The sequence below is a fragment of the Sceloporus occidentalis genome, unplaced genomic scaffold (genome assembly GCF_023333645.1).
Source record: "Sceloporus occidentalis isolate IW3139 unplaced genomic scaffold, rSceOcc1.0.p SCAF_45, whole genome shotgun sequence".
Lineage (NCBI taxonomy): Eukaryota > Metazoa > Chordata > Lepidosauria > Squamata > Phrynosomatidae > Sceloporus > Sceloporus occidentalis.
The window spans coordinates 4503726-4528060 of NW_028317025.1; the positions used below are offsets into that span (position 1 = coordinate 4503726).

At 42.4% G+C, this 24335-nt stretch overlaps 1 protein-coding gene across 1 annotated transcript; it reads left to right on the top strand.

Moving 5' to 3' along the window:
* The first annotated feature begins 1328 nt into the window (after positions 1 to 1328).
* LOC149289499 (occludin-like) lies at positions 1329 to 24335 on the top strand. Its single transcript, XM_089490550.1, has 7 exons — positions 1329 to 2027; positions 2118 to 2279; positions 18782 to 18936; positions 21415 to 21579; positions 22026 to 22197; positions 22304 to 22345; positions 24234 to 24335. Exons 1-7 carry the CDS (start codon positions 1329 to 1331, stop codon positions 24333 to 24335), a joined length of 1497 nt encoding a protein of 498 aa, XP_089346676.1.

Genomic DNA, 24335 nt, shown 5'->3' on the forward strand with positions numbered 1-24335 from the left:
GGTAATTAAAAGTGATGGGGAAAAAAGTAATGTTGGAAAAGAAAAAAGGTGAAATGGAGGGGGTGAGGAGAGAATGAGAGAGAGGAAAAGAGAGGAATCATTCAAAATGGTGTGGCAGTTATACCTTTATATATATATATATATATATATATATATATATATATATATAAGGTATAAATTATATATATATATATATATATAAAGCCTGTTATTTTAATATAATTTTCATTATGGGAAATGTTGGTTTCATGTTCCCAGTTTTACAGAGCTGTGTAGTGTGTTGTTGCTTTATACGTATACGGTAGTACAGTAACATGTTACGAGTGCAGACAAAGTAATCAGATTAACAGGGAGCCTGTTACAAAGTAAAGTAGAAGAAAAATGTTAGTTAATAGAGGCGGAGACTTGGAGTGAGAGCAGGGAGGAGAGAGATTACTGATACCAGTGTGTGTGTACAGAAATGCTTTAACACTGTGAACCTTTTGGATTTTGCCATCAGAATCTGAAGTTGACACCAGGTACAGATCATGAAGTAACAGGTAGGTCTTAACGGTGGGCAACTTGCAATTGAAGCACAAAGGGCTAGGAGGGTTTGAGAATGGGGACTTTGCTTTATGAGGAACCACCAAATGATATTGACAGGCTTATCAACCTTTTAAGAAGGGATACAATCATTGTGCAACATTGGGATTGCTTACCCAGTGTCTACAAGCAAAGACAGAGAGACGCTTTATTATTTATAACACAAAAGTTGCTAGAGATCAAATTCACAATGGCAGAGAGGTGTGTAACAGAGGTGGGGGGGAGCGGGAGAGACATGGGGTATGAACAGACAAAAAAGGAGTAATACAAACAGGAGAAAGCAGGATAGCATGCCATGAAAAGGAGAAATAAATGGGTTTAAAGGCAGAGTGAGAAATAGACTGATAAGGAGAAAGAGTGAAACAAACAGGCAAATCGAAAGAGTGCAAATAAAGAAGGGTGTGCAAAGGGAATCGAGAGAGCGTTGTAAAGTACAGACCGATAAAAAGAACAAAAAAGGAGAGGAGAGAAGGGATGCAATAGTTCAAAGGCAAAGTGGTTTTATATAAAGAAAGTGTTATTGGTTACTAAGGTGACTGTACCATTTTAGGAAGTTTGTCCCAGAATTGATCTTTGTACAAAATAGGAGCATTCAGTCTAGATACAAGTAGAACATTTCAGTTGCTTGTCCCAGTTTCCCATATGGCATAATTGTTATGCCTTATAAATGGTGTTCATAATTTAATGAGTGAAGGAGTGAAATAAATTATTACTTTGTTTTAATCCTGCAGAGTACACATACTGTCATGTATAACCACAGCCGATACGACAGCCCACCAGTCTACAGCCCACCCACCACCTATTTTCAGCAAAAAAGCCATGGCCCTGGATCTTATGCTTACCATGTCCAATCACCCCATCCTGACTCCTTCTACGCAGAAGACATCCCCCCACAGAGATTTTACAAATGGAACTCTCCCCCTGGGGTAGTCCGTATTCTCCAGGCCATTGTCATTTTCCTGTGTGTAGCAATCTTTGCTTGTGTGGCATCCACCTTAGCCTGGGAATACAACTATGGTGGTTTATATGGTGGAGGTATGTTGGGCGGCTATGGTGGCTACGGTGGCTATGGTGGCTATGGTGGCTACGGTTATGGCTACGGCATGACAAATCCTCAAGCCGCAAGTGGATTTATGATGGCTATGTGTGTGCTTACCTTTGTGGCTACTCTTGGCCTCTTCATTATGAGTGTATCTAAATCCAGTGGGTCCCGTTCTCGGAAGTTTTTCATGGCTGTCCTAGTGATGAGTGCAATTCTAGCCACTTTGGAACTCATTGCTACCATTGTGTATGTGGTTGGGGTGAACCCAAGGTCCCAAATGGGTGGCAGCTATTACAATAGCCAGATCATGATGCTTTGTAATCAGATCTACTCTCCTGTGTCTGGTGGAGCAGGCTTTGTCAATCAGTATCTGTACCACTACTGCATGGTGGATCCACAAGAGGTGAGAGCAAATTTAAACTGACCTAATTTTACCTTTTCAGTTTGTTTTCATCAATGTTCCCTCATACTTAAACCCTCTTGTCTCTTCCAGGCCATTGCCATAGTATGTGGTTTTGCCATAGTTATCCTGCTATGTGTCACATCTTTCTTTGCTCAGAGGACGAGACGTAAGATCTGGCGCTATGGAGAGCCAAACATTTATTGGGAAAAACCTACTGCTGCATTGCAAGAGGGACCAAATGTGGAAGAGTGGGTGAGTATGGAGGAGCAGTGGACATAAACTCGTCAGGTGCTTTGAGTTAAGGCATATAGTGTTTTAAACTAAAAGTGATAAGTATTTCCTTCCCGCCATCTTTTCAATATTTTCAACCCTCATAGCATCAGTAGACATCAAAAGCAACACCATTGTTGGTAGCCACATGAGTGGCAATGTCTGTCTATCATTACGTGCAAGCTGGGTGTAATGGACTGTGTTTAGCTGCCAGTCTTTCTCTGTGAATATTTGCTCACTGATATGGCTAGTTTCTGTCTGGTGACTTATTAACACTATTGCTGTATCGTTAGGCACATAATGTTCACACCTCATTTTAGGGTTGGAGAAGATAACCCATAAAATGTCATATAGTGTGACTATTCCCACTACATATCAATTATATCTGTTTGCATATAAGAATGCGAGTATCTTTTTAAGTTATTAAATTTTTTAAGTTATTTACAGAGAAAAAACAGCCATTAAATATGGTCATTAACGTGGCTCTGCTAGGAAATAACTTTTTGTGTAAATTTTAGAAAACAATCAGTCATAGTTCTTAAAATGTTAACCCCCTTAACACTGTTTTCTCTGCAGATAACGTGCATGTTACCCCAATTACAAAAATGTGTATTTATTTAACTAGTTCACTCAATCACATCCAGGGGGTATGTCTGTACTTCTGTAATAGAGCAAAAAGGTCAGGCCCCTTTGCTTGGCTACAGGGGGGCACTAAAGCTGAGGCACTCAGCAGGTCACGTAATGTCAGGGCCATAAACATACAAACATATACACATACCCACTAACACTTTACACACACATGCATACACTCACCCTTACAACATACACATACAATTACAAATACATACACAGGGCCGCCCCAAGACATAATGTCGCCTGGGGCGAAGTTTAAAATGACGCCCCCCCCTGCCAAACCGGGGAGGGGGTGGCATGTTAAACTTCGCCGACGCCATTATCTACCCTCCCTCCCTATTATCTATCCCCCCCCCTTTGTACTTACCTTTAAACAGTCCTGCAGCGAGTCTCCCTGCTCTGCCACGGTGCTGGCTTGTAATGCTGAGCGCCGGAAATTGACGTCACTTCCGGCGCTCAGCATTACAAGCCGGCACCAAGACCACGCTAGAGGGCTCGCAGAGGAGAGAGAGGAGCGCCGAGCGGGTACTGACAACTTGGTAAGCGAAAACCACTCGGCGCCCTCTCCCTCGTCCGCTTCAAAAAAAAAAAACGCTTGAGGCGGCAAAGTGCCGCCCCTTCAAAAGTGCCGCCTGGGGCAATTGCCCCACTCTGCTCCATTGTAGGGCCGGCCCTGTACATATACACTAATAGCCACTCTAACACCATATACTTACATATACATGCACACACCACTCTAACATCAAACACATACATACACACACAGCCCGTCCAACACTATACACTTATACATACATACATACAGGGGCGTACCTTGAGTATTTGGCACCTGGGGCGAATCCTATATGTGGCACCCCCCCACAGACACACTTTAAAACTGCATAGCTTCTACCGTTATATACTGGGGCCGACAGGTGGTACAGCATTACTGTTATCATTATATACTGAGGCAGACACTGACGGTGGTACAGCATAACACTTATCACTATATACTGAGGCAGAAATTGACGGTGGTACAGCATAACACCTATCACTATATACTGAGGTAGACATTGACGGTTGTACAGCATAACACCTATCACTATATACTGAGGCACACATTGACGGTGGTACAGCGTAATCCCTATCACTATACATTGAGCCAGACATTTACAATAGTGCAGCATAACTCCTATCACTATATACTAAGCCAAACATTGATGTGGTGTAGGCCTACCACTTCATTGTCTGGCTTAGGGATGCACTCAAACGAATTCTGGACTGAAATCGAAAATGCAGCATTTACCTGGCCGAAACCGAATATGACCCCCCCACACCATAAAAAAAATCTAACACTTTTATTTAAAGTAAGTAACACACCAAAATAGGACAAAACAATTAAATAACAATATATATATATATATATATATATAATTGTTAACAGCAATCACATTCCCATCATGCCCAGGCATACCCAGATTCCAGGATGTACTCGCAGACTTGGCATGATAGAAGTATGATTGCCCTATCTACCCCTTCTCACTCCCTTCTCCCTGTCTACCCTCTATCCCCCGTCTCACTCCCTTCTCCCTATCTACCCCTCCTAACTATCTACCCTCTCACTCTTTGAAGTTCACTTACATTTCAGGAGTCCTGCGGTGGGGGTGCAAGGCCTCTGTCTCCCAGCTCTGGCACTGTATGGAACAGTATAGAGTGATGGGAGTTATGATGTACTTTAGAGCATAATTATATCATGAAAAAGACATTGGAAATGGTACAGCATAACACCCATCACTCTCACACACTTACCAATCCACACATATACCAATCCACACATACACCAATCCACACATACACCAATCCACACATACCAATCCACACATACACCAATCCACACATACCAATCCACACACATACCAATCCACACATATACTATTCCACACATATACCAATCCACACATATACCAATCCACACATATACTATTCCACACATATACCAATCCACACACATACCAATCCACACATACCAATCCACACATATACTAATCCACACATATACCAATCCACACATATACCAATCCACACATAAACCAATCCACAAATATACCAATCCACACATATACCAATCCACACATATACTATTCCACACATATACTAATCCACACATATACCAATCCACACATATACCAATCCACACATATACTAATCCACACATATACCAATCCACACATATACTAATCCACACATATACCAATCCACACATATACCAATCCACACATATACCAATCCACACATATACCAATCCACACATATACTATTCCACACATATACCAATCCACACATATACCAATCCACACATATACCAATCCACACATACCAATCCACACATACACTAATCCACTCTCACTGTCACTCTCACTGAATGCTTTCCTACCTTTCCTCTTTTCTCTTTACAGCTCCTTTTCCTCCTCTTCGCTCCTCTTCTTCAGTTCTTCTGTCTTCTTCCGGTTCAGAGGGCACGGACGGCGGTGGGCGTGGCTTCAGTGTTGTGCGCCGGGATCTGCCAACAAACCCCGGCGCACAGCAGCTGTTGCCGCGCGGATCGAAAGGGAGTGGTATCGGAGGTCTTTAACAGACCTCCGGCTCCCTTAAGTGATTTTAAGCCGGATTCAAGGGAGATCCTTGAACCGGTTTAAAATCACTCAAGGGAGCCAGGGGTCTGTTAAAAACCTCCGATACCGGTCCCTTGCGAGCCTGAGCCCGGCAAGTTGGCACCCCCCTGATGAGCGGCACCCGGTGCAGACCGCCGCCCCCCGCTAGGTACGCTACTGCATACACATAGCCTCTCTAACATAATGTACTTACACATATAGACATAAATGCATGCATACACACACATATGCACCATAACATCATACACATCTCAAGATTGTAAGCTAGCAAGCAAGGCTAATGTATCGGTTTGTCTTAGTCTGTCAATTCTAGTCTTGACATATATATTGAATATATGTATTGTAAGAAGCACAGCATAAATTGTTGGCGCTATATATAAAAAGGAGAGCTGTATTTACATACATTTTAAAAAGGTTAATTTCATATAAAGATTTTTTTCGCATTAGACAAACTATACTGGTGCTCTCTCAGTTGGTCCCAGCCCGTTACATGAGGTCATGGGTCATAGTGAAATTAGGAACTATGTCTTTATAATTACAATTACAATTTAAATAAAACAAATTTAATAAAATGATTAAAAACATAAAATAAGGGCTACAATATGTTTACTCTAATTAATATTCCTGAGACCTACTTTAAAAAAAAATTAAATGTAAAGAGGTTGTAATAGCAAGATTTCTTGTTTTGTGGGATTGGAGTAGGAGGTCTTGCTGATGTCCGTGGGCAGTCCCGCCGACATCACAGGCAGGGCTAGCCACATGTCATTATTGGACTGGAAGTGGGGAGTGACTGAAGTTGGCATAGAGGGCATATCCAAATAACCTAGATACACCTCAAAATTAATCAGGGGCTTTACCAGAACACCAAACACACCAAGCTTGGGGTCATGAGACATTACGTGATGCCATTGCAGACAGATCCAGAGCCTGGCCAGGGGAGAGGCACTCACACTGAAGACACACCCAACCACCCAACACTAACACACACACCCCTATACACTCAGACTTAAACACACACATACATTGACACTAACACGCACACTCAGAAACCCACATATACACACACTAACATAGTCACTCAAACTCTTGCAATAACATACAAACACACTTACATTAACATACCCAAAGAAACATACACACACAATAACATAACAACACACACTAACATACACAGACAAAAACACATACACTGCCGGGATAGCCCGCCCACTGCAGGGGACGCAGAGCCGGTTGGGGAGATCATTGATCTCTCTGCGACAGGCGGCGCTCCAGAAGCAAGACGGGGACCCCGGCGTCACTGTGCCATCCCTAGTAGACTTACCGCTTTAATTTTCTGGAGGAGCCTAGTTGCTTGAGTGCCTGTCTTGGTTTGGAAGTGTGTCTGAGTGGGTATATTAGAGTCTGGGTATGTAAGTGTCAGAGTGGGTATGTTAACGTATGGGTAGGTATGTGTGTGTCCTCCTATATGCCACTCTGTTCCATGATATGCCTCAAAGGCATTTCTGGAGGTAGAATGGCATATAGGGGATTAAAAGGTATAACATGGGGCAGAGTGGCATATAGGAGGGTAAACCCATACCAGGGAGGCAGAGTGGCATTTAGGGTATACGGCATTTCTGGGGGCAGAGTGGCAAGCCTGGGGGCAGATGTGCATAACTGGGGGCAGGTTGGCAAATAAAAGGAAATAAAAACAAAAAAAAATAGTTTACATGCATTAATATTTACCAGACCTATAGGGTCGTCTTATAATCAGGCTTTCACTTTTTTTTCCTAAATTAATATTCAGATTTTGGGGGGTCGTCTTATAATCGATCTATGGCCTCATCTAGAGTATTGCGTATAGTTCTGGAGACCCCATCTCCATAAGGATATTGATACATTGAAGAGAGTTCAGAGCAGAGCTATTGTTATGTATTGGGGTACTATGTAGTCTGTTTTGCCAGTAGATGGCAGCATAATAGAAATGTGCACTTGTTCTGTTGTGTTAGGTCTCTTGTGTTGCATGTGGTTACTAAAGTAAAGAAAAGAAGTTATGTTCCACTGCTTGTCTTTGTTTGTGAGCAACATCTATATAACATTCAAATACACAAAACTGGCAGAAAAAAATATGCAAAAAAAATATAAAAACTCAGCCAGAGTGAGGAAGTTGAACTTTTTTTTTGTTGGAATTACACATATACAAATATATCCAGCATGGCTTCTCTGGGGCACATGGAGGAATTTGATCTGGCTAATTCATCTTCATGGGACTCATATGCTGACAGGTTAGTGTTTTTCCTGGAGGCTAATAAAGTGGTTGATGCTATTCAGAAAAGAGCTGTGTTACTGAGTGTTATTGGATCTAAGACTTTTGATACTGTCCGCTTATTGATAATTCCTGCGACACCAAAAGACTGCTCATTTGAAGAAATACTGGCACTATTAAAAAATTATTTTACACCCACCTCATCTGAAACAGGCGTTTCTATTTCAACAGAAGAACTCAGCAACCAGGGGAAAGTATTGCAGCATACATTGCAGAACTGAGCAGGTCTGAAAATTGCAATTTTGGTGCCAGTTTAGAATCCTTGCTTAGGGACAGGCTGGTGTGTGGAGTGCATGATGAAGCATTAAAGAGGAGATTTCTTGCAAGACAAAACTTAACTTTTATTACTGCACAAGAAGAAGCGCTTGCATATGAGGCTGCATATTTACACTCCAAAGAGATACAATCCTGAATTAAATCTAGTGAGGAAAATGGATGTTAAATCAAAGGATTTTGACCACAGTGCACTCTGTTAATATTCCACATGCTGTTTGGGGTAGTGAAATGACTACAGGTGTTTACTCAAATGACTATGTAAATGAAGTGGAAAATTCGCCATCAGGGCTTAAGATTTACACTGAGATTGTGCTTCAAGATGTTCCTTGCAAAATGGAAGTAAATTCCGGGTGCGCATATTCTTTGATTTCAGAAGAGACATTTGCCTTGTTATGGCCTCATAATGGCCCTTCAATAGTACCTTGTGATATTCATCTGGTAGATTACAACAGACAAGTTGTGGATGTCAAGGGTGCTTGCTTTATACCAGTCAAATATGGTAAATTCAGAGAACACTTACGTTTAATAATTACTAAGGGATAATAGCAAGCTTGCTGGGTAGAGGGTGGTTTGAACCCCTAGGAATCACATTAACTGGAGTTCATAATGTATCCACAAATACACTACAGAATGTGGTTGATGACTTTAGTGCAGTTTTCGAGGAAGGTCTTGGCACGTATAAAGGTCCTCCTGTTTCTTTTGTATTAGATCCTACAGTACCTCCAGTTCGTATGAAGCCTGGCAAAGTTCCATTAGCTCTCAGACCCAAAATACCGTATTGGCTCGGACACTACTGCTTCTGCTGCACTCTCCTTCGGAGGACTACACTTCAGCCACACTCCTAGGCCTGATGGCAGAAAGGGTGGTGGTGTAGGCATCCTTCTCTCACCTCACTGCACCTTCCAGAATATACCAAGCCCTCCCTCCCTCTCATTCTGTTCCTTTGAAGCTCACACAATCCGTCTTTTCTCTCCACTCTCTCTTCAAATTGCTGTCATATATCGCCCTCCAGGTCCTACCTCGCAGTTCTTTGACCACCTTTCTGCCTGGCTCCCTTTCTTCCTCTCTCCTAATATCCCCTGTCTTATTCTGGGTGACTTTAACATTCCTTTAGATATATCTAACAACTCTGCTAGCTCCAAACTCCTCTCCCTAACATCCTCCTCTGGTCTCTCTCAATGGACTAATTCCCCTACGCACACCGAGGGACACTCACTTGACCTGGTTTTCTCCAGATCATGCTCCCTTTCAGACTTCTCCATCTACCCGTTCCCTCTGTCTGACCACCACCTTCTATCCTTTTCTCCAGTGCTAACCCCTAACAAGACATACTTACAGCGCTCAGCTCATACTTGTAGGCCATTACCAGACAATACCATTACCCAACTGTCAGCCTCACTTGAACCTCTCTTACCTTCCATGTTAACCCTTTCCTGCCCAGACACAGCAGCCTCTTTTTATAACAACACACTTGCTTCATCCCTCGACACCATAGCTCCAATTACTACAAGTTACCCCCGACAAGTTAAACGCCAACCATGGCATACCAAAACCACACGGTTTCTTCAGAAGTGCTGCCGCACGGCTGAGCGTTACTTCAGAAAATCCAAATCCAGCGAAGACTTTAATCACTATAAATTCATGCTCCACACCTACAACTCTGCCCTCTCTCTCACCAAACAGCTCTACTTCTCCACTCTCATATCCTCTCTTTCTTCCAACCCACGACGCCTTTTTTCTACTTTCAACTCCCTTCTCTGTCCCTCCACACCCACACCACAAACCTCTCTCACTGCCCAAGATCTTGCTACCCACTTCAAAGAGAAGATCGAGACTATTAGAAAAGACCTCTCTTCCTTACAACTCCCTCCTACACCACTCAACACCACTCTCTCCACTCCTACTATACTAACTGCCTTTTCCCCTACAACCGAAGAAGAGATAGCCACTCTTCTTTCTTCCTCTCACCCAACAACCTGTCCCCTCGACCCCATCCCTTCACACCTCACAAAGTCTCTATATCCATCCCTTGGTACATCACTTACCCACCTATTTAATCTTTCTCTATCATCTGGAACTGTACCATCTGCCTTCAAGCATGCGCTAATCACACCAATTCTAAAGAATCCTTCCTCAGATCCTGTCTGTTTGACTAACTACCGCCCTATCTCTCTGCTTCCTTTTATCTCTAAGCTGCTTGAACGGATTGTGTACAACCGCCTCATTAACTTCCTCTCCTCTAATTCCCTCCTTGACCCTCTACAGTCTGGTTTCAAACCCCTTCACTCTACTGAAACAGCTCTAACAAAAGTCTCCAATGACTTGCTCTCTGCCAAAGCAAAAGGTCACTTCTCTATTCTAATTCTACTGGATCTCTCTGCTGCTTTCGATACTGTTGATCACCACCTTCTTCTACACTCACTTGTTTCTATAGGCATTCGAGATACAGCTCTCTCCTGGATCTCCTCATATCTGTCTAACCGTGTCCCCCAAGGTTCAGTCCTTGGCCCTCTGCTGTTCTCTCTTTATACTTCCTCTCTTGGCACACTAATCAACTCATTTGGCCTCCAGTATCACCTATATGCAGATGATACCCAAATCTACCTGTCTTCTCCTGATCTCTCTCCATCTCTCCTGTCCCGTATTACCAATTGCTTGTCTGCTATTTCTTCATGGATGTCACAACAATACCTGAAACTTAATCTTTCTAAAACTGAACTCATTATCTTCCCTCCCTCCATCTCCACTCCACTACCTGAATTCTCTATCACCATTAACAACACGACTATCTCTCCTACTAACCAGGCCCGATGCCTTGGGGTCATCCTTGACTCAAACCTCTCCTTCATCCCTCACATTCAGTCCCTCGCCAAATCCTGCCGCTTGCACCTAAAAAACATCTCTCGTATCCGCCCATTCCTCACCCAAGAATCCACAAAAACACTCGTTCATTCCCTTATCATTTCCCGTCTTGACTACTGCAACACTCTTCTGGTTGGCACTCCACTGTCTCGACTCTCTCCTTTACAGTCTATCCTAAATGCCGCTGCTAGGCTCATCTTCCTTGCACGTCGCTCCTCTTCTGCTTCCCCCCTCTGTGAAACCCTCCACTGGCTCCCAATTACCTTTAGAATTAAATTTAAGATCCTGGTACTGACATATAAGGCCATCCATAATACTGCTCCTCCGTACATTTCTGACCTCATTAGCAAATACTCTCCTACTCGATCCCTACGTTCCTCCCATGGGCTAAGGCTCTCCTCCTCACTCATCACCTCTTCCTTTTCCCGTCTACAAGATTTCACTCGAGCTGCCCCATATCTCTGGAATCTACTCCCAAGGAACCTTCAGCATTCTCCCTCCCTCCCAACTTTCAAGAAACATCTAAAAACCCACTTCTTCAGAGAAGCATACCATCTTAGCTGCTAGAACTTCCTTGTCATCGATACAACCACCACACTACCTCTCACCCTTTCTCTATGCCTTATGTTTGTCACCCCATTTCCCTCTAGATCGTAAGCTTGCGAGCAGGGCTCTCTCCACCAAATGTATCGGTTTGTCTTAGTCTGTCAATTCTTGTCTTGTCATATCCCTTAATTTATGTATTGTATTAAGCGCTGCGTAAACTGTTGGCGCTATATAAATAAAGGATAATAATAATAATAATAATAATAATAATAATATAGGCCGCTCCCGAATATAGGCCGCACCCTAAAAGTTAGGTGCTTTTTTAAAGAAAAAAATTTCTTAGTAAAAAAAAAACACTTAGTGGAACAGATATGCTGCCACTCTGCCCTCCCTAGATATGCTGCCACTCTGCCCCCCTGAGATATGTTGCCACTCTATCCCCCCCTGAGATATGCACTCTGCCCCCGAGATGTGCCCCCCCGAGATATGCTGCCACTCTATCCCCCCCCTGAGATATGCTGCCACTCTATCCCCCCCCCGAGATATGCTGCCACTCTGCCCCCAAGAGGTCCCCCCCATCCCTAGACTTACCGGTGCAGACTCCCCGGGGTCTTGCAGGGCCGGCGGGGGACATCTACGCAGTACGCTTATTCAACTTCCGGTGCTGGCACTTCCACCGTGGGAAGTGCCGGCAAGAAAGATTGTTAGCGTACATCGCGCAGACGTTCACCGGCTGCGGCGATGCAAGCGTTAACAACCTCTCGCTGCTGGCACGTCTGCACGATGTGCTTTAACAATTGTTAAAGCACATTGTGCAGACGTGCCGGCAGCGGAGGCTGTTTACGCGCATCGCCGCTGCCGGTGAACGTCTGCACGATGCGCTTAGACAACCTCCCGTGCCGGCACTCCCCCCATTGAAAGTACTGGCAGGGGAGGCTGTCTGAGCGTATCAGAGAGTAGGATGCAGGTCCCCTGCACCGCTGCAAGGGATCTTTATCCTAACCCTGCTGCCTGCTGGCGCCCGGAACTGCATGTCCTGGGCGTCGGGCGCTAGACCCCGAATATAGGCCGCACCCCCACTTTAAAGACTTAAAGTGAGGGAGAAAAGTGCGGCCTATATTCGAGCCAATACGGTAGATGCTGAGATTACACGTCTTGTAGAACAAGGTATACTTGAACCTGTGACACATCCTAAGTGGTGTACACCCATAGTTCCAGTGATGAAACCAAATGGTGATGTCAGAATCTGTGCAGATTACAAATGTACAATCAACAAAGCATTGCAAGAGCATCCTTATCAAATTCCAGCTGTTAATCAAATTCTTATTACTTTGGCAAAAGGGAAGGTATTTGCCAAATTAGATATGGCTCAAGCCTACCACCAGTTACCTGTGGATGATGAGGCTGCTGATGCACAAATAGTCATAACACACAAAGGAGCTTTCCGAGCAAAACGTTTGCAGTTTGGAGTTTCCATTGTTCCTGGCATATTTCAGAAACTAATGGAGGACCTCTTATCTGGACTTCCAGGTGTAATTCCTTATTTTGATGACATTCTTATTGGAGCAGATTGTCTACAGTCATTGGCTGCACAGCTACAACTTGTTTTGAAACGTTTCCTTGACGCTGGTCTAAAACGTAAAAAAGAAAAGTGTGTTTTTGGTGTAAGCAGTGTTGATTTCCTTGGTTACAGAATTGACGCACATGGCATTCATCCAACTGATTCTAAGGTTGAAGCTATCCATAGAGCTCCAGTTCCAACCAACAAACAAGAACTGCAACTCTAGGGTTGCTTAATTTTTACTAGACTTGGGCACCAGGGGGCTCTTCGTGTTCGTCTTCGTGCTCGTCTTCGGGGAAAAAAAGATCTTCGTATTCCGCGAATATTCGCCTGTTCCTGTCTTCTCTTCGGGCGAATATTTGTGGACATTGTTCGGTTTTTCTTCGTTTTTTCCGGTTAAGGGGTTAAAACGGGGTTAACGCGTGCCGCAGCAGCTCTGGCGCCAGGAGTTTAAATGTCCGTATGAGCAACTCTATTGGTCGTCAGCAGGGGGCTCATCTGCCAATGGTTGATGGCAGACGAGCCCCCTTCTGGTGACCAATAGGGTCGCTCGTACAGACTGTTAAACTCCTGGTGCCGTAACTTGTCCGGCAGATGCCATTGGTCTCCCTGTTCTATCAGTTAAATTTCCGTACGAACGACCAATAAAGTCGCTTGTACTGACATTTAACTGTTAGAACAGGGAGACCAGTGGGATCTGCAGGGTAAGTTGCAGCATTGGGGTCTTAAAAGTCTGTACGAGCGACTCTGTTGGTCGCTAGTACAGACTTTTAGGCTCCTGGTGCACTTGTTGCACCTTAAGGGGTTAAGGGGCCATGCGAGTGAGCCTATTGGTCGCTTGCACGGCCCTTTAACATACGGATTTCCGTGAACTGCCGCGAACTGCCGCGATGCCAAGGTAAGTTAGAAGGGGGGGAGAGTGGTAGACGAAGATCTTCGTGGTGTGTGTCTTCGTCTTCGCCTACATTTTACCGCCGCTGTCTTCTCTTCGGCGTGTCTTCGGAAGGAACACTAAAACGCACTCCTCGTGTTCGTTTTCATGTTCGCCCGAAGACGAATGCACAAGTCTAATTTTTACCATTCTTTCCTACTGGATAAAGACGCTCCATGGAGGTGGACTGACGTTCATACTAAAGCATTCAATGCTGCAAAGAAGCTGTTGTCTTCTGACAGTGTCCTTGTACACTATGATTTAGAGAAACCGCTCAACCTTAACTGCGATGCGTCTCCTTACGGCATTGGAGCTGTTTTGAGTCACACTTTGAGAAATGGTGTTGAGGCTCCTATTTATTCACGGACCTTATCTACAACAGAGAGGAATTATGCCCAAATTGACAAGGAGGCGTTAGCTATTGTGTCCGGGGTAAAAAAGTTTCATGACTATTTGTATTGGCGGAGGGTTACTCCCACTCCTCAAATTATTTCCCCACGCATGTTCAGGTGGTCCCTTATGTTGAATACTTATATGAGGTCAAGTATCGTCCCGGTAAGGATATCACGCATGCTGATGGGTTAAGCCGGTTACCTTTGCCTTCTCCTGATTTCCTTGTTCCTCCTATGTCCGAGGTTCTCATGTTGGAATCTGTTTCAAATCCTCCTTTATATGCAAATGATATTGCTCGTATGTCGGCCAAGGATCCATTACTCTCCCGTGTGCTCAACTGGGTTTGGAGGGGGTGGCCAAAAGCAAAAGTTGAAGACAAGTTGAAGCCATTTGTAGTGCGCCAACATGAACTATCTGCCTATAAAGGTTGTCTTTTATGGGGGAACAGAGTGGTAATTCCAAATGCAGGACAAGCTAAAGTTTTATATGCCCTCCATGAGGGACATCCTGGAATAGTTCGCATGACAGCTTTAGCCAGAAGCTATGTTTGGTGGCCTAAAATGGATGAAGTTGTTGAGAAGTGGGTAAAGAACTGTGTACCATGTCAATCCACACGTCATGCTCCACCTAAAGCCCCGGTACACCCATGGGAAGTGACTAGGTCACCTTGGTCCCGTTTACATATAGATTTTGCTGGCCCTTTTCATGGACAAATGTTTTTTTAGTTGTTGACTCCTTATCGAAATGGTTAGAAGTTGTTCCAGTTACATCTGCTACCTCGGTCACTGTCATAAAAATTCTAAGGAGTCTGTTTGCTACACATGGGTTGCCAGATTGTGTCTGATAATCGCACACAATTTACCTCATCACAATTCAAAATCTTTATGGAAAGTAATCTTATTCGACATGTCACAATTGCACCATTTCATCCATCCTCAAATGGTCAAGCTGAGCGTATGGTTCAGACCACAAAAGACTCACTCAAGATAATTATTGAGGGAGACTGGAATCGTAGGATTGCAAATTTCCTTCTACAACATGTGACACCATGCTCAAGCACCGGTAGGAGTCCAGCAGAGCTCCTCATGAACCGCCGTCTAAAAACTTGTCTGGATCATTTACATCCTGATTTGACATCTGAGCTGCAAGAGAAGCAAGAATTGCAATTCAATAAGCGCTATGATGTTTCTACTGTGAGAGTATTTGTACCTGACAGTGCTGTTTATGTGAGGAACTATGCTTCTGGGCCTAGATGGATACCTGCACAAGTACTTGTGGCCACAGGACCTTTGTCATACAAAGTACAGACTGCTGATGGTAGAATATTACGAAGGCACGTAGATCAGATCCGGGAACGAAGTAACGAGATTGTGCCTGCTGCGGGTCCCAGTCATACTGGGTCTCCTGTGATGCCAGATGTTGGTGAACCACTAGATGATACAGGTGTAAGTTCTCCAGGAGTTGTTGTTGCAGAGCCAGTTCCTTGTAGTCCACAGGACAGAGCACAGGACGACGGCCAAGCTGATGGTCCAGACGAACCTGCTCCAATCTTGGGGCGGCCAAGAAGAAATATTCACCCTCCCAATTATCCGAAAGACTTTGAGGTCTAGGGGGGAGGAGTGTTATGTATTGGGGCACTATGTAGTCTGTTTTGCCAGTAGATGGCAGCATAATGGAAATGTGCACTTGTTCTGTTGTGTTAGGTCTTTTGTGTATATATCTTAAGGTGTTGCATGTGGTTACTGAAGTAAAGAAAAGAAGTTATGTTCCACTGCTTGTCTGTGTTTGTGAGCAACATCTATATAACATTCAAATACACAAAAGCTATAGAAATGGTAAGTGGTTTGCAGGACAGAAATTATCATGAAAGGTTAAAGGACCTTAATATGTATAGCTGGGAGGAAGGAAGAGAGAGGGAGGATGCAATAGAAACATTTAAATACTTAAAGGGATTTAACAAAGTACATGAATCAAGCTTATTTGAAAGGAGGAGCAATGTTAGAACAAGAGGTCATGGTCCAAAACTTGAAGGCCAGAGGCTTAGATGTAATGTAAAGAAGTTCTACTTTACTCAGAGGGTAGTAGATAAACTTCCCGCAGCAGTGGTGGAGGCTACTACAGTGAGGGAATTTAACCAAGCATGTGATAGACATAAAGCTTTCCTCACTATAGGACCTGACCAAAGACCAAAGAAAAGCTGCTAAACAAAAGTATATATTTTTTGAAAGTTGACATCCCAAAGTATTTTACTAGGGGCAATTTAACACTTTTTATTTGATAATTTAAGCGCCAATCTGTCCTAAACATTGCAGTAAAATGTAATTTTTTTCATTTTTAACAAACCCATTCTATGGAAACAGAATTGTGGTACATTTTCTTCCCCCTGGAACTTGAAATTACTGAAACAACTTGTAATTTGTATTCAGAAACACCCCCAAGTAAAGGAATACCCAATATGCATGGGTAGGGCATGTCTTTTAAGCTCTGCGGGTTCAAAATTGGAACATGTGCATTACAGTTTTCAAAACCTTGACAGATCAGTTTGCTAGGTCCACGTCTCATTTAAGACAAGTGATCAGGTAATAATTATGTATTACATTTTTTATTAATTTGTGGTTTTTGTATTATTCATTTAGATGACCCCACTCTCTTTCTAGGGTAGGGTCCTCCAGGGGCTACCATAATGATCAGATCCCTCCTATTGGCCAGGAGTGATCTGATTATCATCAGCTGACTTTTGATTGGTTCTGCAGCAGATTCTGAACGCACAGTAATTGACCTGGAAGCACCCTTGACATTTGGCCCTGTCCCTGAATCTGCCTATAGCAGCTGGGACGTGAGTTACGATTTTTACACTGGGAATAATGGGTAGATCAGATGGACTGAATTATTCTTTTCTGCCACCGCATTATGTTTCTATTCTATTCTATTCAATTACATAGCTAATATATAATATATATATATATATAACACTGTATTTTATGTTCGACTGGAAGTTTTTTTTCTGTGGGTCTTGAAGTTTGAATAGTGAAGGAATGCTAAAAGATTTATTCAGTCTTCTTAGCCTCCTTTCAAGAAATTATGAATAAATGTAAGGTAGTGTGGCATTAATTCTATAAATATTTACAGATACACTATTATCTGACACATGAAAACAAACATCATAAAGCATGATCCTGACTCCCATCATGAACAAGGAACTATGTGCTTCAAAGCCATGTGTTGTATATATTTTGTATATATTTATATATTGTATTTATTTATATGTTGCATATATTTAGACAATTGATTAAAATCCGATTGGAAGTATGCCCTTAAGTGGTACTACTTTATAACTTTTCAGAAGACAAGCCAAGTCAAGATGTGGGAATTATATTGCTGGCCTCTAAACTGATATTTGCCCCCCATAGGAAAATTATGAGGAAACTTAGGCTCCGTGGTTACAACTACATGGCAAGTGGTGATTTGCTATGTTATTCCTTTTAATTTATTTTTTCTGTTACACAATATATAATTGACTTGCTTGCACTTCTAGCAGCATAAATCTCACATACAGAGTAACGTTGTCACTTTGCAAACATGTCATACATTCAGCCAATTCAAGGCTCTGGTTGGCCCTGAGTAAAAAATATAATAGTGACCTCCACGCCAATACCCAACTGTGTTTACAGCACATCCATGCTGACACATTTACCCATGCTCACACACACACATACATACATACATGCTCACTGTAATGTACATACAGTCATACATTGACTGGCCCAGAGTGTGTGCTAGTGTGCCCCCCCCCCCGAAAGGCTGAAACTCAAGGCAGATAGCCTCCCTCCCTCCCCAATGTATTGGGGCAATAAATTGCCACCCTTGTCAAAGTGCTGCCTGGGTCCCATGGACCCATCAGGACCTATGTGAGGGTCAGGTCTGCTAGGCCCCCTGTTGCTAATGGGCCTTAGGCATGTGCTCACTTAAAATGTGGCCCTGCATACATGGCAAATAGCCTGGGGACCGCCATTGAGCGCTATGAAATGTAGTAGTTCAGGCCTGAAAATGGGAACATCTACCCACTCCACTATAAGACCAGGAATCAAGTTTTACATTTTACAGCTAGTAAAAAAATCATGCTGATTAGATGGGTTTATTTGTTATTATATAGAGTTCTAGCATTGGTGAAAATGTGAAGTGTTTTGGTGCAGTGGTTCAAAAGTTATTGCAGTTCAAAGAAAAATGGCAGAATAATAATAATCCAAAGCAATAACAGTAGGTTGTCCAAGCGACTGCTTAGCCACCTAGAAACCTCATTGATGTTGGCTACCATTCTCTCCACAGGTCAAAAATGTCCCTAGTGGTATGCTTGATGATGCAGCCACACTAATTTACTCAGAGAAACCACAGAGTCCAGTCCCGGCTCTCAGCAACAACAGCATTTACAAACCTCCACAAGAAGATGTCAACGAACAAGTACAGACAGCCATCAACAATAGGTTTCTATATGTGTACAACTACGCAATACACATTTATATTAATACTGCTTATAACCGAGTGGGGGTCTAAAGTAAAAGTATATGTATAAAAATGACACTGTTTCTAGGTCTGCTTAGTCTTTTGTTCTACCCCTAAATTGACTACATAAAAGAATCCGGGTTTGATACATGAGAACAAAAAAGGCTCAGTTTTAAATCATAACATGTAATCGCTTACTTAGGGGCAATTTTAATTTGCTGCTTTTATTTTTTACATTTATAGATGAAGTTTGTGAGTTTGTGCCACAGAAAAGTGGCTATTTTTATAGATACAAATTTAAACTAAAAATTCAATATACTTTTGGTGCATATAGTGCATAATGGTTTTTTCAGGCAAAACCAATTTTACTCATTGGCACAGCATTTCATTTAGATACACTTCTATACATAAACATAAATGAGCATTTTTATACTTTGATGTAATCTCTGTTGAAAGATATTTTACCACTAAATATTTTGTAACTGACCATACAAATTAACACATTTCCATTTAGCGGAGGTGAAATAATTAGTATTGTGGAATTTTCAGGGCTTTTTGGAAGAGTAAAAGTTATAGTAAAAAGCAAAAATAAGTTTTCATACTGTAATAACAAAAGCTGTGCTTGTATTCCTGCTGACATTTGACACCTTCATGGATCTGGCATCTGTCAAATGGTTTTATGGCCCCCTCTAACCAGGGAGTAAACTGACCAAAGATGCTCTGACTGAACAGTATCTGTCTATTAGATCTCTGCCAGTCCTGCTAATTTACTGCTGAGCAAATTCCCCCATACATTTTGCATTTAGAAAATTCTGTTTTAGCTTCATTAATGCCTGAAGAAGGGACCTAACAACTTGGTCTTGAAAGCTCGCAATTGCTATTACAATATGCTTCACAGTCATCTATAGGTTATTCTAGACATACAGTAATAATTACAATTAAAAAAAAATGCTTTTCATTGTGTTTAAAATAAACACATTGGCCTTAATAACCCCACTTTTACCTCTGTGCTTAAAAGTACTGAATAAGTTGGTTGTAGTTCATTTGATGTTGGTGAGAGGATTCATGGTTTGTAATGTTATAATGGGAGATGAATTCTCTGTCTCTATTGAGGCCAGTGAGTAGGGTATTAAACAGGCAGATTAGTTTAACCTCCCATATTTTTCTCTCCCTCTGGGTGCGGAATGATCCCATCAGCACTAACAGCTTCACATCCCGAATGCTGTGTCCAGGCTGAATGAAATGTTCTCCAACAGGTGTATCTATTTTTTTCTGGTTGATGGTATGTCTATGGGAATCAAACTGTTTGTGCAATGCTTGGCCCATTTCCCCCACGTACATCGCTGTTGGGCATTTAGCACACATGATGAGGTACACCACGTTAGATGATTTGCATGTAAAGCAGCCATTGATTTTGTGGTGAGCCTGGTATCTGTATTTCATCTGTGGGAAGGATGTGTGCACAAGTCTCGCATCTCTTTAGTTGGCAGGGAGAGGTACCATTTGCAGTTCGCCTTTGAAGGGTGCTCTTCAATATCCATTGTTTGAGATTGGGAGGCTGTTTGAATGAAAGCAGTGGGGGATGTGGGAATATTGTCCGAAGTCTTTCAAGATTTCTTGTAATTCCTTTGAGGTCTTGCGCAGGGCTTCCATTTGTGGATTGTAGGTGACCACTAATGGTACTCGATCTCTTTTTTTGTGGCTGCTGGTATCTCAGGAGGTTTTCTCTGGGGATGTTGATAGCTTTCTGTATTTGGGAGTCTGTGATTCTTATACTCTACCCATGGTTGATGAATTCCTTCCTGAGATTCTGGAGGTGTTTATCCCAGTCCATATTCTTCTCCCATTATAACATTACAAACCATTAATCCTCTTACCAACATTGAGTTAACTACAAACAATTTAATCCTGCGAACATTTGACACCTTCATGGAACTGGCATCTGTCAGATGGTTTTATGGCCCCTCTAACTAGGGAGTAAACTGAACAAAGATGCTCTGACTGAACCAAATCTCTCTATTACATCTCTGCTAGTCCCACGAATTTCCTGCTGAGCAAATTCCCCTATACCTCTGTGTTTATTTAAAGTTTTTTGTTAAAGTGTAAATTGTGCTTTTGTATTTAGAAAATTCTGTTTTAGCTTCATTAATGCCTGAAGAAGGGACCTAACAACTTGGTCTCAAAAGCGCGCAATGAAACTGTCAGATAGTTTTAACTATACTTTTCTCCTGTTTTCTCAACGGCTAACACGGTACAAACCCTTTTATCATATTAACATTAGGTAAAGCATTTAAACATATGGTCCTCCTTCTGAGAGCTCTGCTCAGTCCGCAAAATCCCCTTCTCCTGTTATTCTCACATGCTGGGGTACCTGCACATGCTGCAGTATTTTGTCCTTATTGAGTACTGATGCTAATATAGTATACATATCTCAATTTTAATGGACTTTGCTATTGCAGCCCTCCTGTCTCTGTAAGTGAGCGCCAGGAGCAGAGCAGGGGAAGGGCTCCAGTCCGCAGAGGCCGGAGATGGAGGAAGAATCCAGAACTTGATGAATCTCAGAATGAGACAGATTATACCACAGCCGTAGAATCTGGTGATGAAGATGAAGAGGAATGGGATAGGTAACAGGGTTGTATGGGGCCTGTGCTTATGGGTTATGAATGGGAGACCAATTGTAGAGAATCAAAGGTGCTGCAGGGACTGTAACTTCCTCTGTGCCTCATCTTTTCCTCTTTACTTGCATGACTTGCCCCCTTTTTTTAGGAGAAAAGTTTTCTTTACATACATTTTATCATAAAAAAAATGTTTTTTAAATAATTAACCAAAAACAGTTATCTAGTGGTTGTGACATTACCTAAAAGTCATGGTTGGCCCATAGCTACACAAGAACAAGCTCCCAAAAACAAAGGACTCTTGGGAATAATTGACAATTTTTACACAAAATTGTCTTTGCAAAGTATGTGGCATTAGTTATATGATGGTGTGTGGTCATTGGACTTCAAGGTCAGCAATTGACCACTAATGCTTTCTAATTATTATTAGTAATAAATTATCTTATTTCTCCTAGTCTGTATCCACCAATCAATTGTGATACACAGCGCCAGGAGTATAAAAAAGAGTTTGACTCCGACTTGCGACGATACAAACAGATGTGCGCTGAGATGGATGATATCAACAACCAGCTGCAACAGCTTGGCAAACAACTTGATGGATTGAATGAGGGCAGCATACACTATCAGGTAAAAGGCAATGATTATGAGATTATCAGTGTCTGAAGAGTAGCTCACTAGTAAATCCTAATCTGCTCTGCTTTCTCACGTCTAATGATAAATTTTTTGTTTACAGGGCGTTGCTGAGGAGTACAACAGACTGAAGGACCTCAAGAGAGTGAGTGGTTTTGGATTATTTCTTACATCACTGTTGTCCAGTTGGATGTAAACAGGTGCAACCAGGGCCGGCCTTAGGGGTGTGCGACCTGTGCACCTGCCCGGGACTTAAATTAAAACATCGATTTTTTTTTTTTGATTTTTTTTTTAACTTTATTTAACATCCTCCATATTAAATAAAGTTGTTTTAACTTTATTTAACATGGAGGATGTTAACCCCTTCAATCCCAGGGGTTTTTGGTACCTCAAAGCCCGGAGCAATTTTGCCATTTTCGGGGTATGTCGGTTTAGCGATTATTCTCCTTTCCTGTGAATAGTGTACCCATGTAAACTATATATTGTTTTTTCAAGGACAGATAGAGCTTTTGTTTGATACCATAGTTGGATGATTAGCTGAAAATTTAGAATGAGAAATTTAGTAAAAACTAGTGAAGATTAGAAAAAAAAAACTATTTTTTTTTACATTTTCCCTCTGAATCCTCACAAAATTAGGTAAAGTGATGGAAAATCCCCTCCAAGTTTATCAATTCAGGTGTCCTGATTTCAGAAATACCTAATTTATATAGATTTTCCAGACTTTCCCAGCACCAGGGAGCATACTATAAGGTGTACAATTTTGTATACTTTTTATGGCTATGGCTTAACGGGTTTGGGGGTTGTGAACGGGGGCAGGAGGGTTATACTGGCTAGATGTTATGCTAGGGCAATGGGAAGTAAGGTTTTTTAATATTTTTTTATTATCTTTTTTTATATATTTTTTTGTAATTTTTTTTTATTTTAATTTTTTTACATTTTTTTGTATTTTTTATATATTTTTTTAACACAGAAATGGTTAGAGGTCCTCTTAGGGACCTCCTGAACATGCCAGTGATGTTATAATAACATCACAGCTCACATTATATTTTTTTTATTTATATTATTTATATTATTATTTTAATGATTTAATGAATTATTATTGAATTAACTTTTTTTTTTTCCAGCTTTTCTTTTTCAGGACGGGAGGGGGAGTGAGAGACATGGTTTCTCACTCCCCTCCCCACGATCCCCCTGCACCGATCACACTGTGATCTCTATGCAGGTCCTCACAGACCTGCATAGAGATCGCAGCGTCTCTGTGCCTCATCAGAAGTGACGCAACCCGGAAGGCAGTTTACAGTGTAACAGCTTACCGGCTTTCATGCCGGAAGCTGTTACAGGAGATCGGACAGCAGAAGGCCGGCAATGCCGGCTTCTGCTGTCAGTGGGGAGTCCAGGCTGTCAAACGACAGCCTGGTCTCCCGTGCAGCGGCAGGGATGTGTCCCTGACGCTGCAAGAAGGGCTGGACGTACCGGGACATCCATAGGGGTTTCTTAATAGGCGTTTTTTGGACGTCCCGGTACGTCTATAGGGGAATGAAGGGGTTAAATAAAGTTAAAACAAACAAACAAAAACGATGTTTCAATTTAAGTCCCGGGCAGGGGCACAGAGCGGTCGCTCGTGAAGTTTTCAGCGACTGCTCGGTGCCCCTCACTCTCCGTGACTCCGACGCCTCCCGCTCCCACCGCAGGACTCCGGCAACGAGGTAAGTAAGGATAGGGAGAAGGGGCAGAGGTTGGGGGCAGTGAGAAGGGGCAGGGGGGAAGCAGTGAGAAGGGGCAGAGGAGGGGGCAGTGAGAAGGGGATGGAGGGCGCCAGAGGTGTAGTCCGCACAGAGCGCCAGAACACTTAAGGCCGGCTCTGGGTGCAACTATTGGTAGCATGAAGTAATGGGACACTTAAAGCTGACCTAGGTCTCATGTTGTAGAGGGGTGTTGGTAGTATTAAATGTATTATAATTGTTACCCCTCGTGCTAACAACTAGTTAATGTTAATTTTTTTTTTTTCAAATTCTGTGTCAATTTGGTTTTAGACACCTGATTACCAAACCAAGAAGACTCAAACCAAACAACTCAGGAACAAACTATTTCATATCAAGAAAATGGTGAACAATTATGACAAGTCAAGGGGTTGA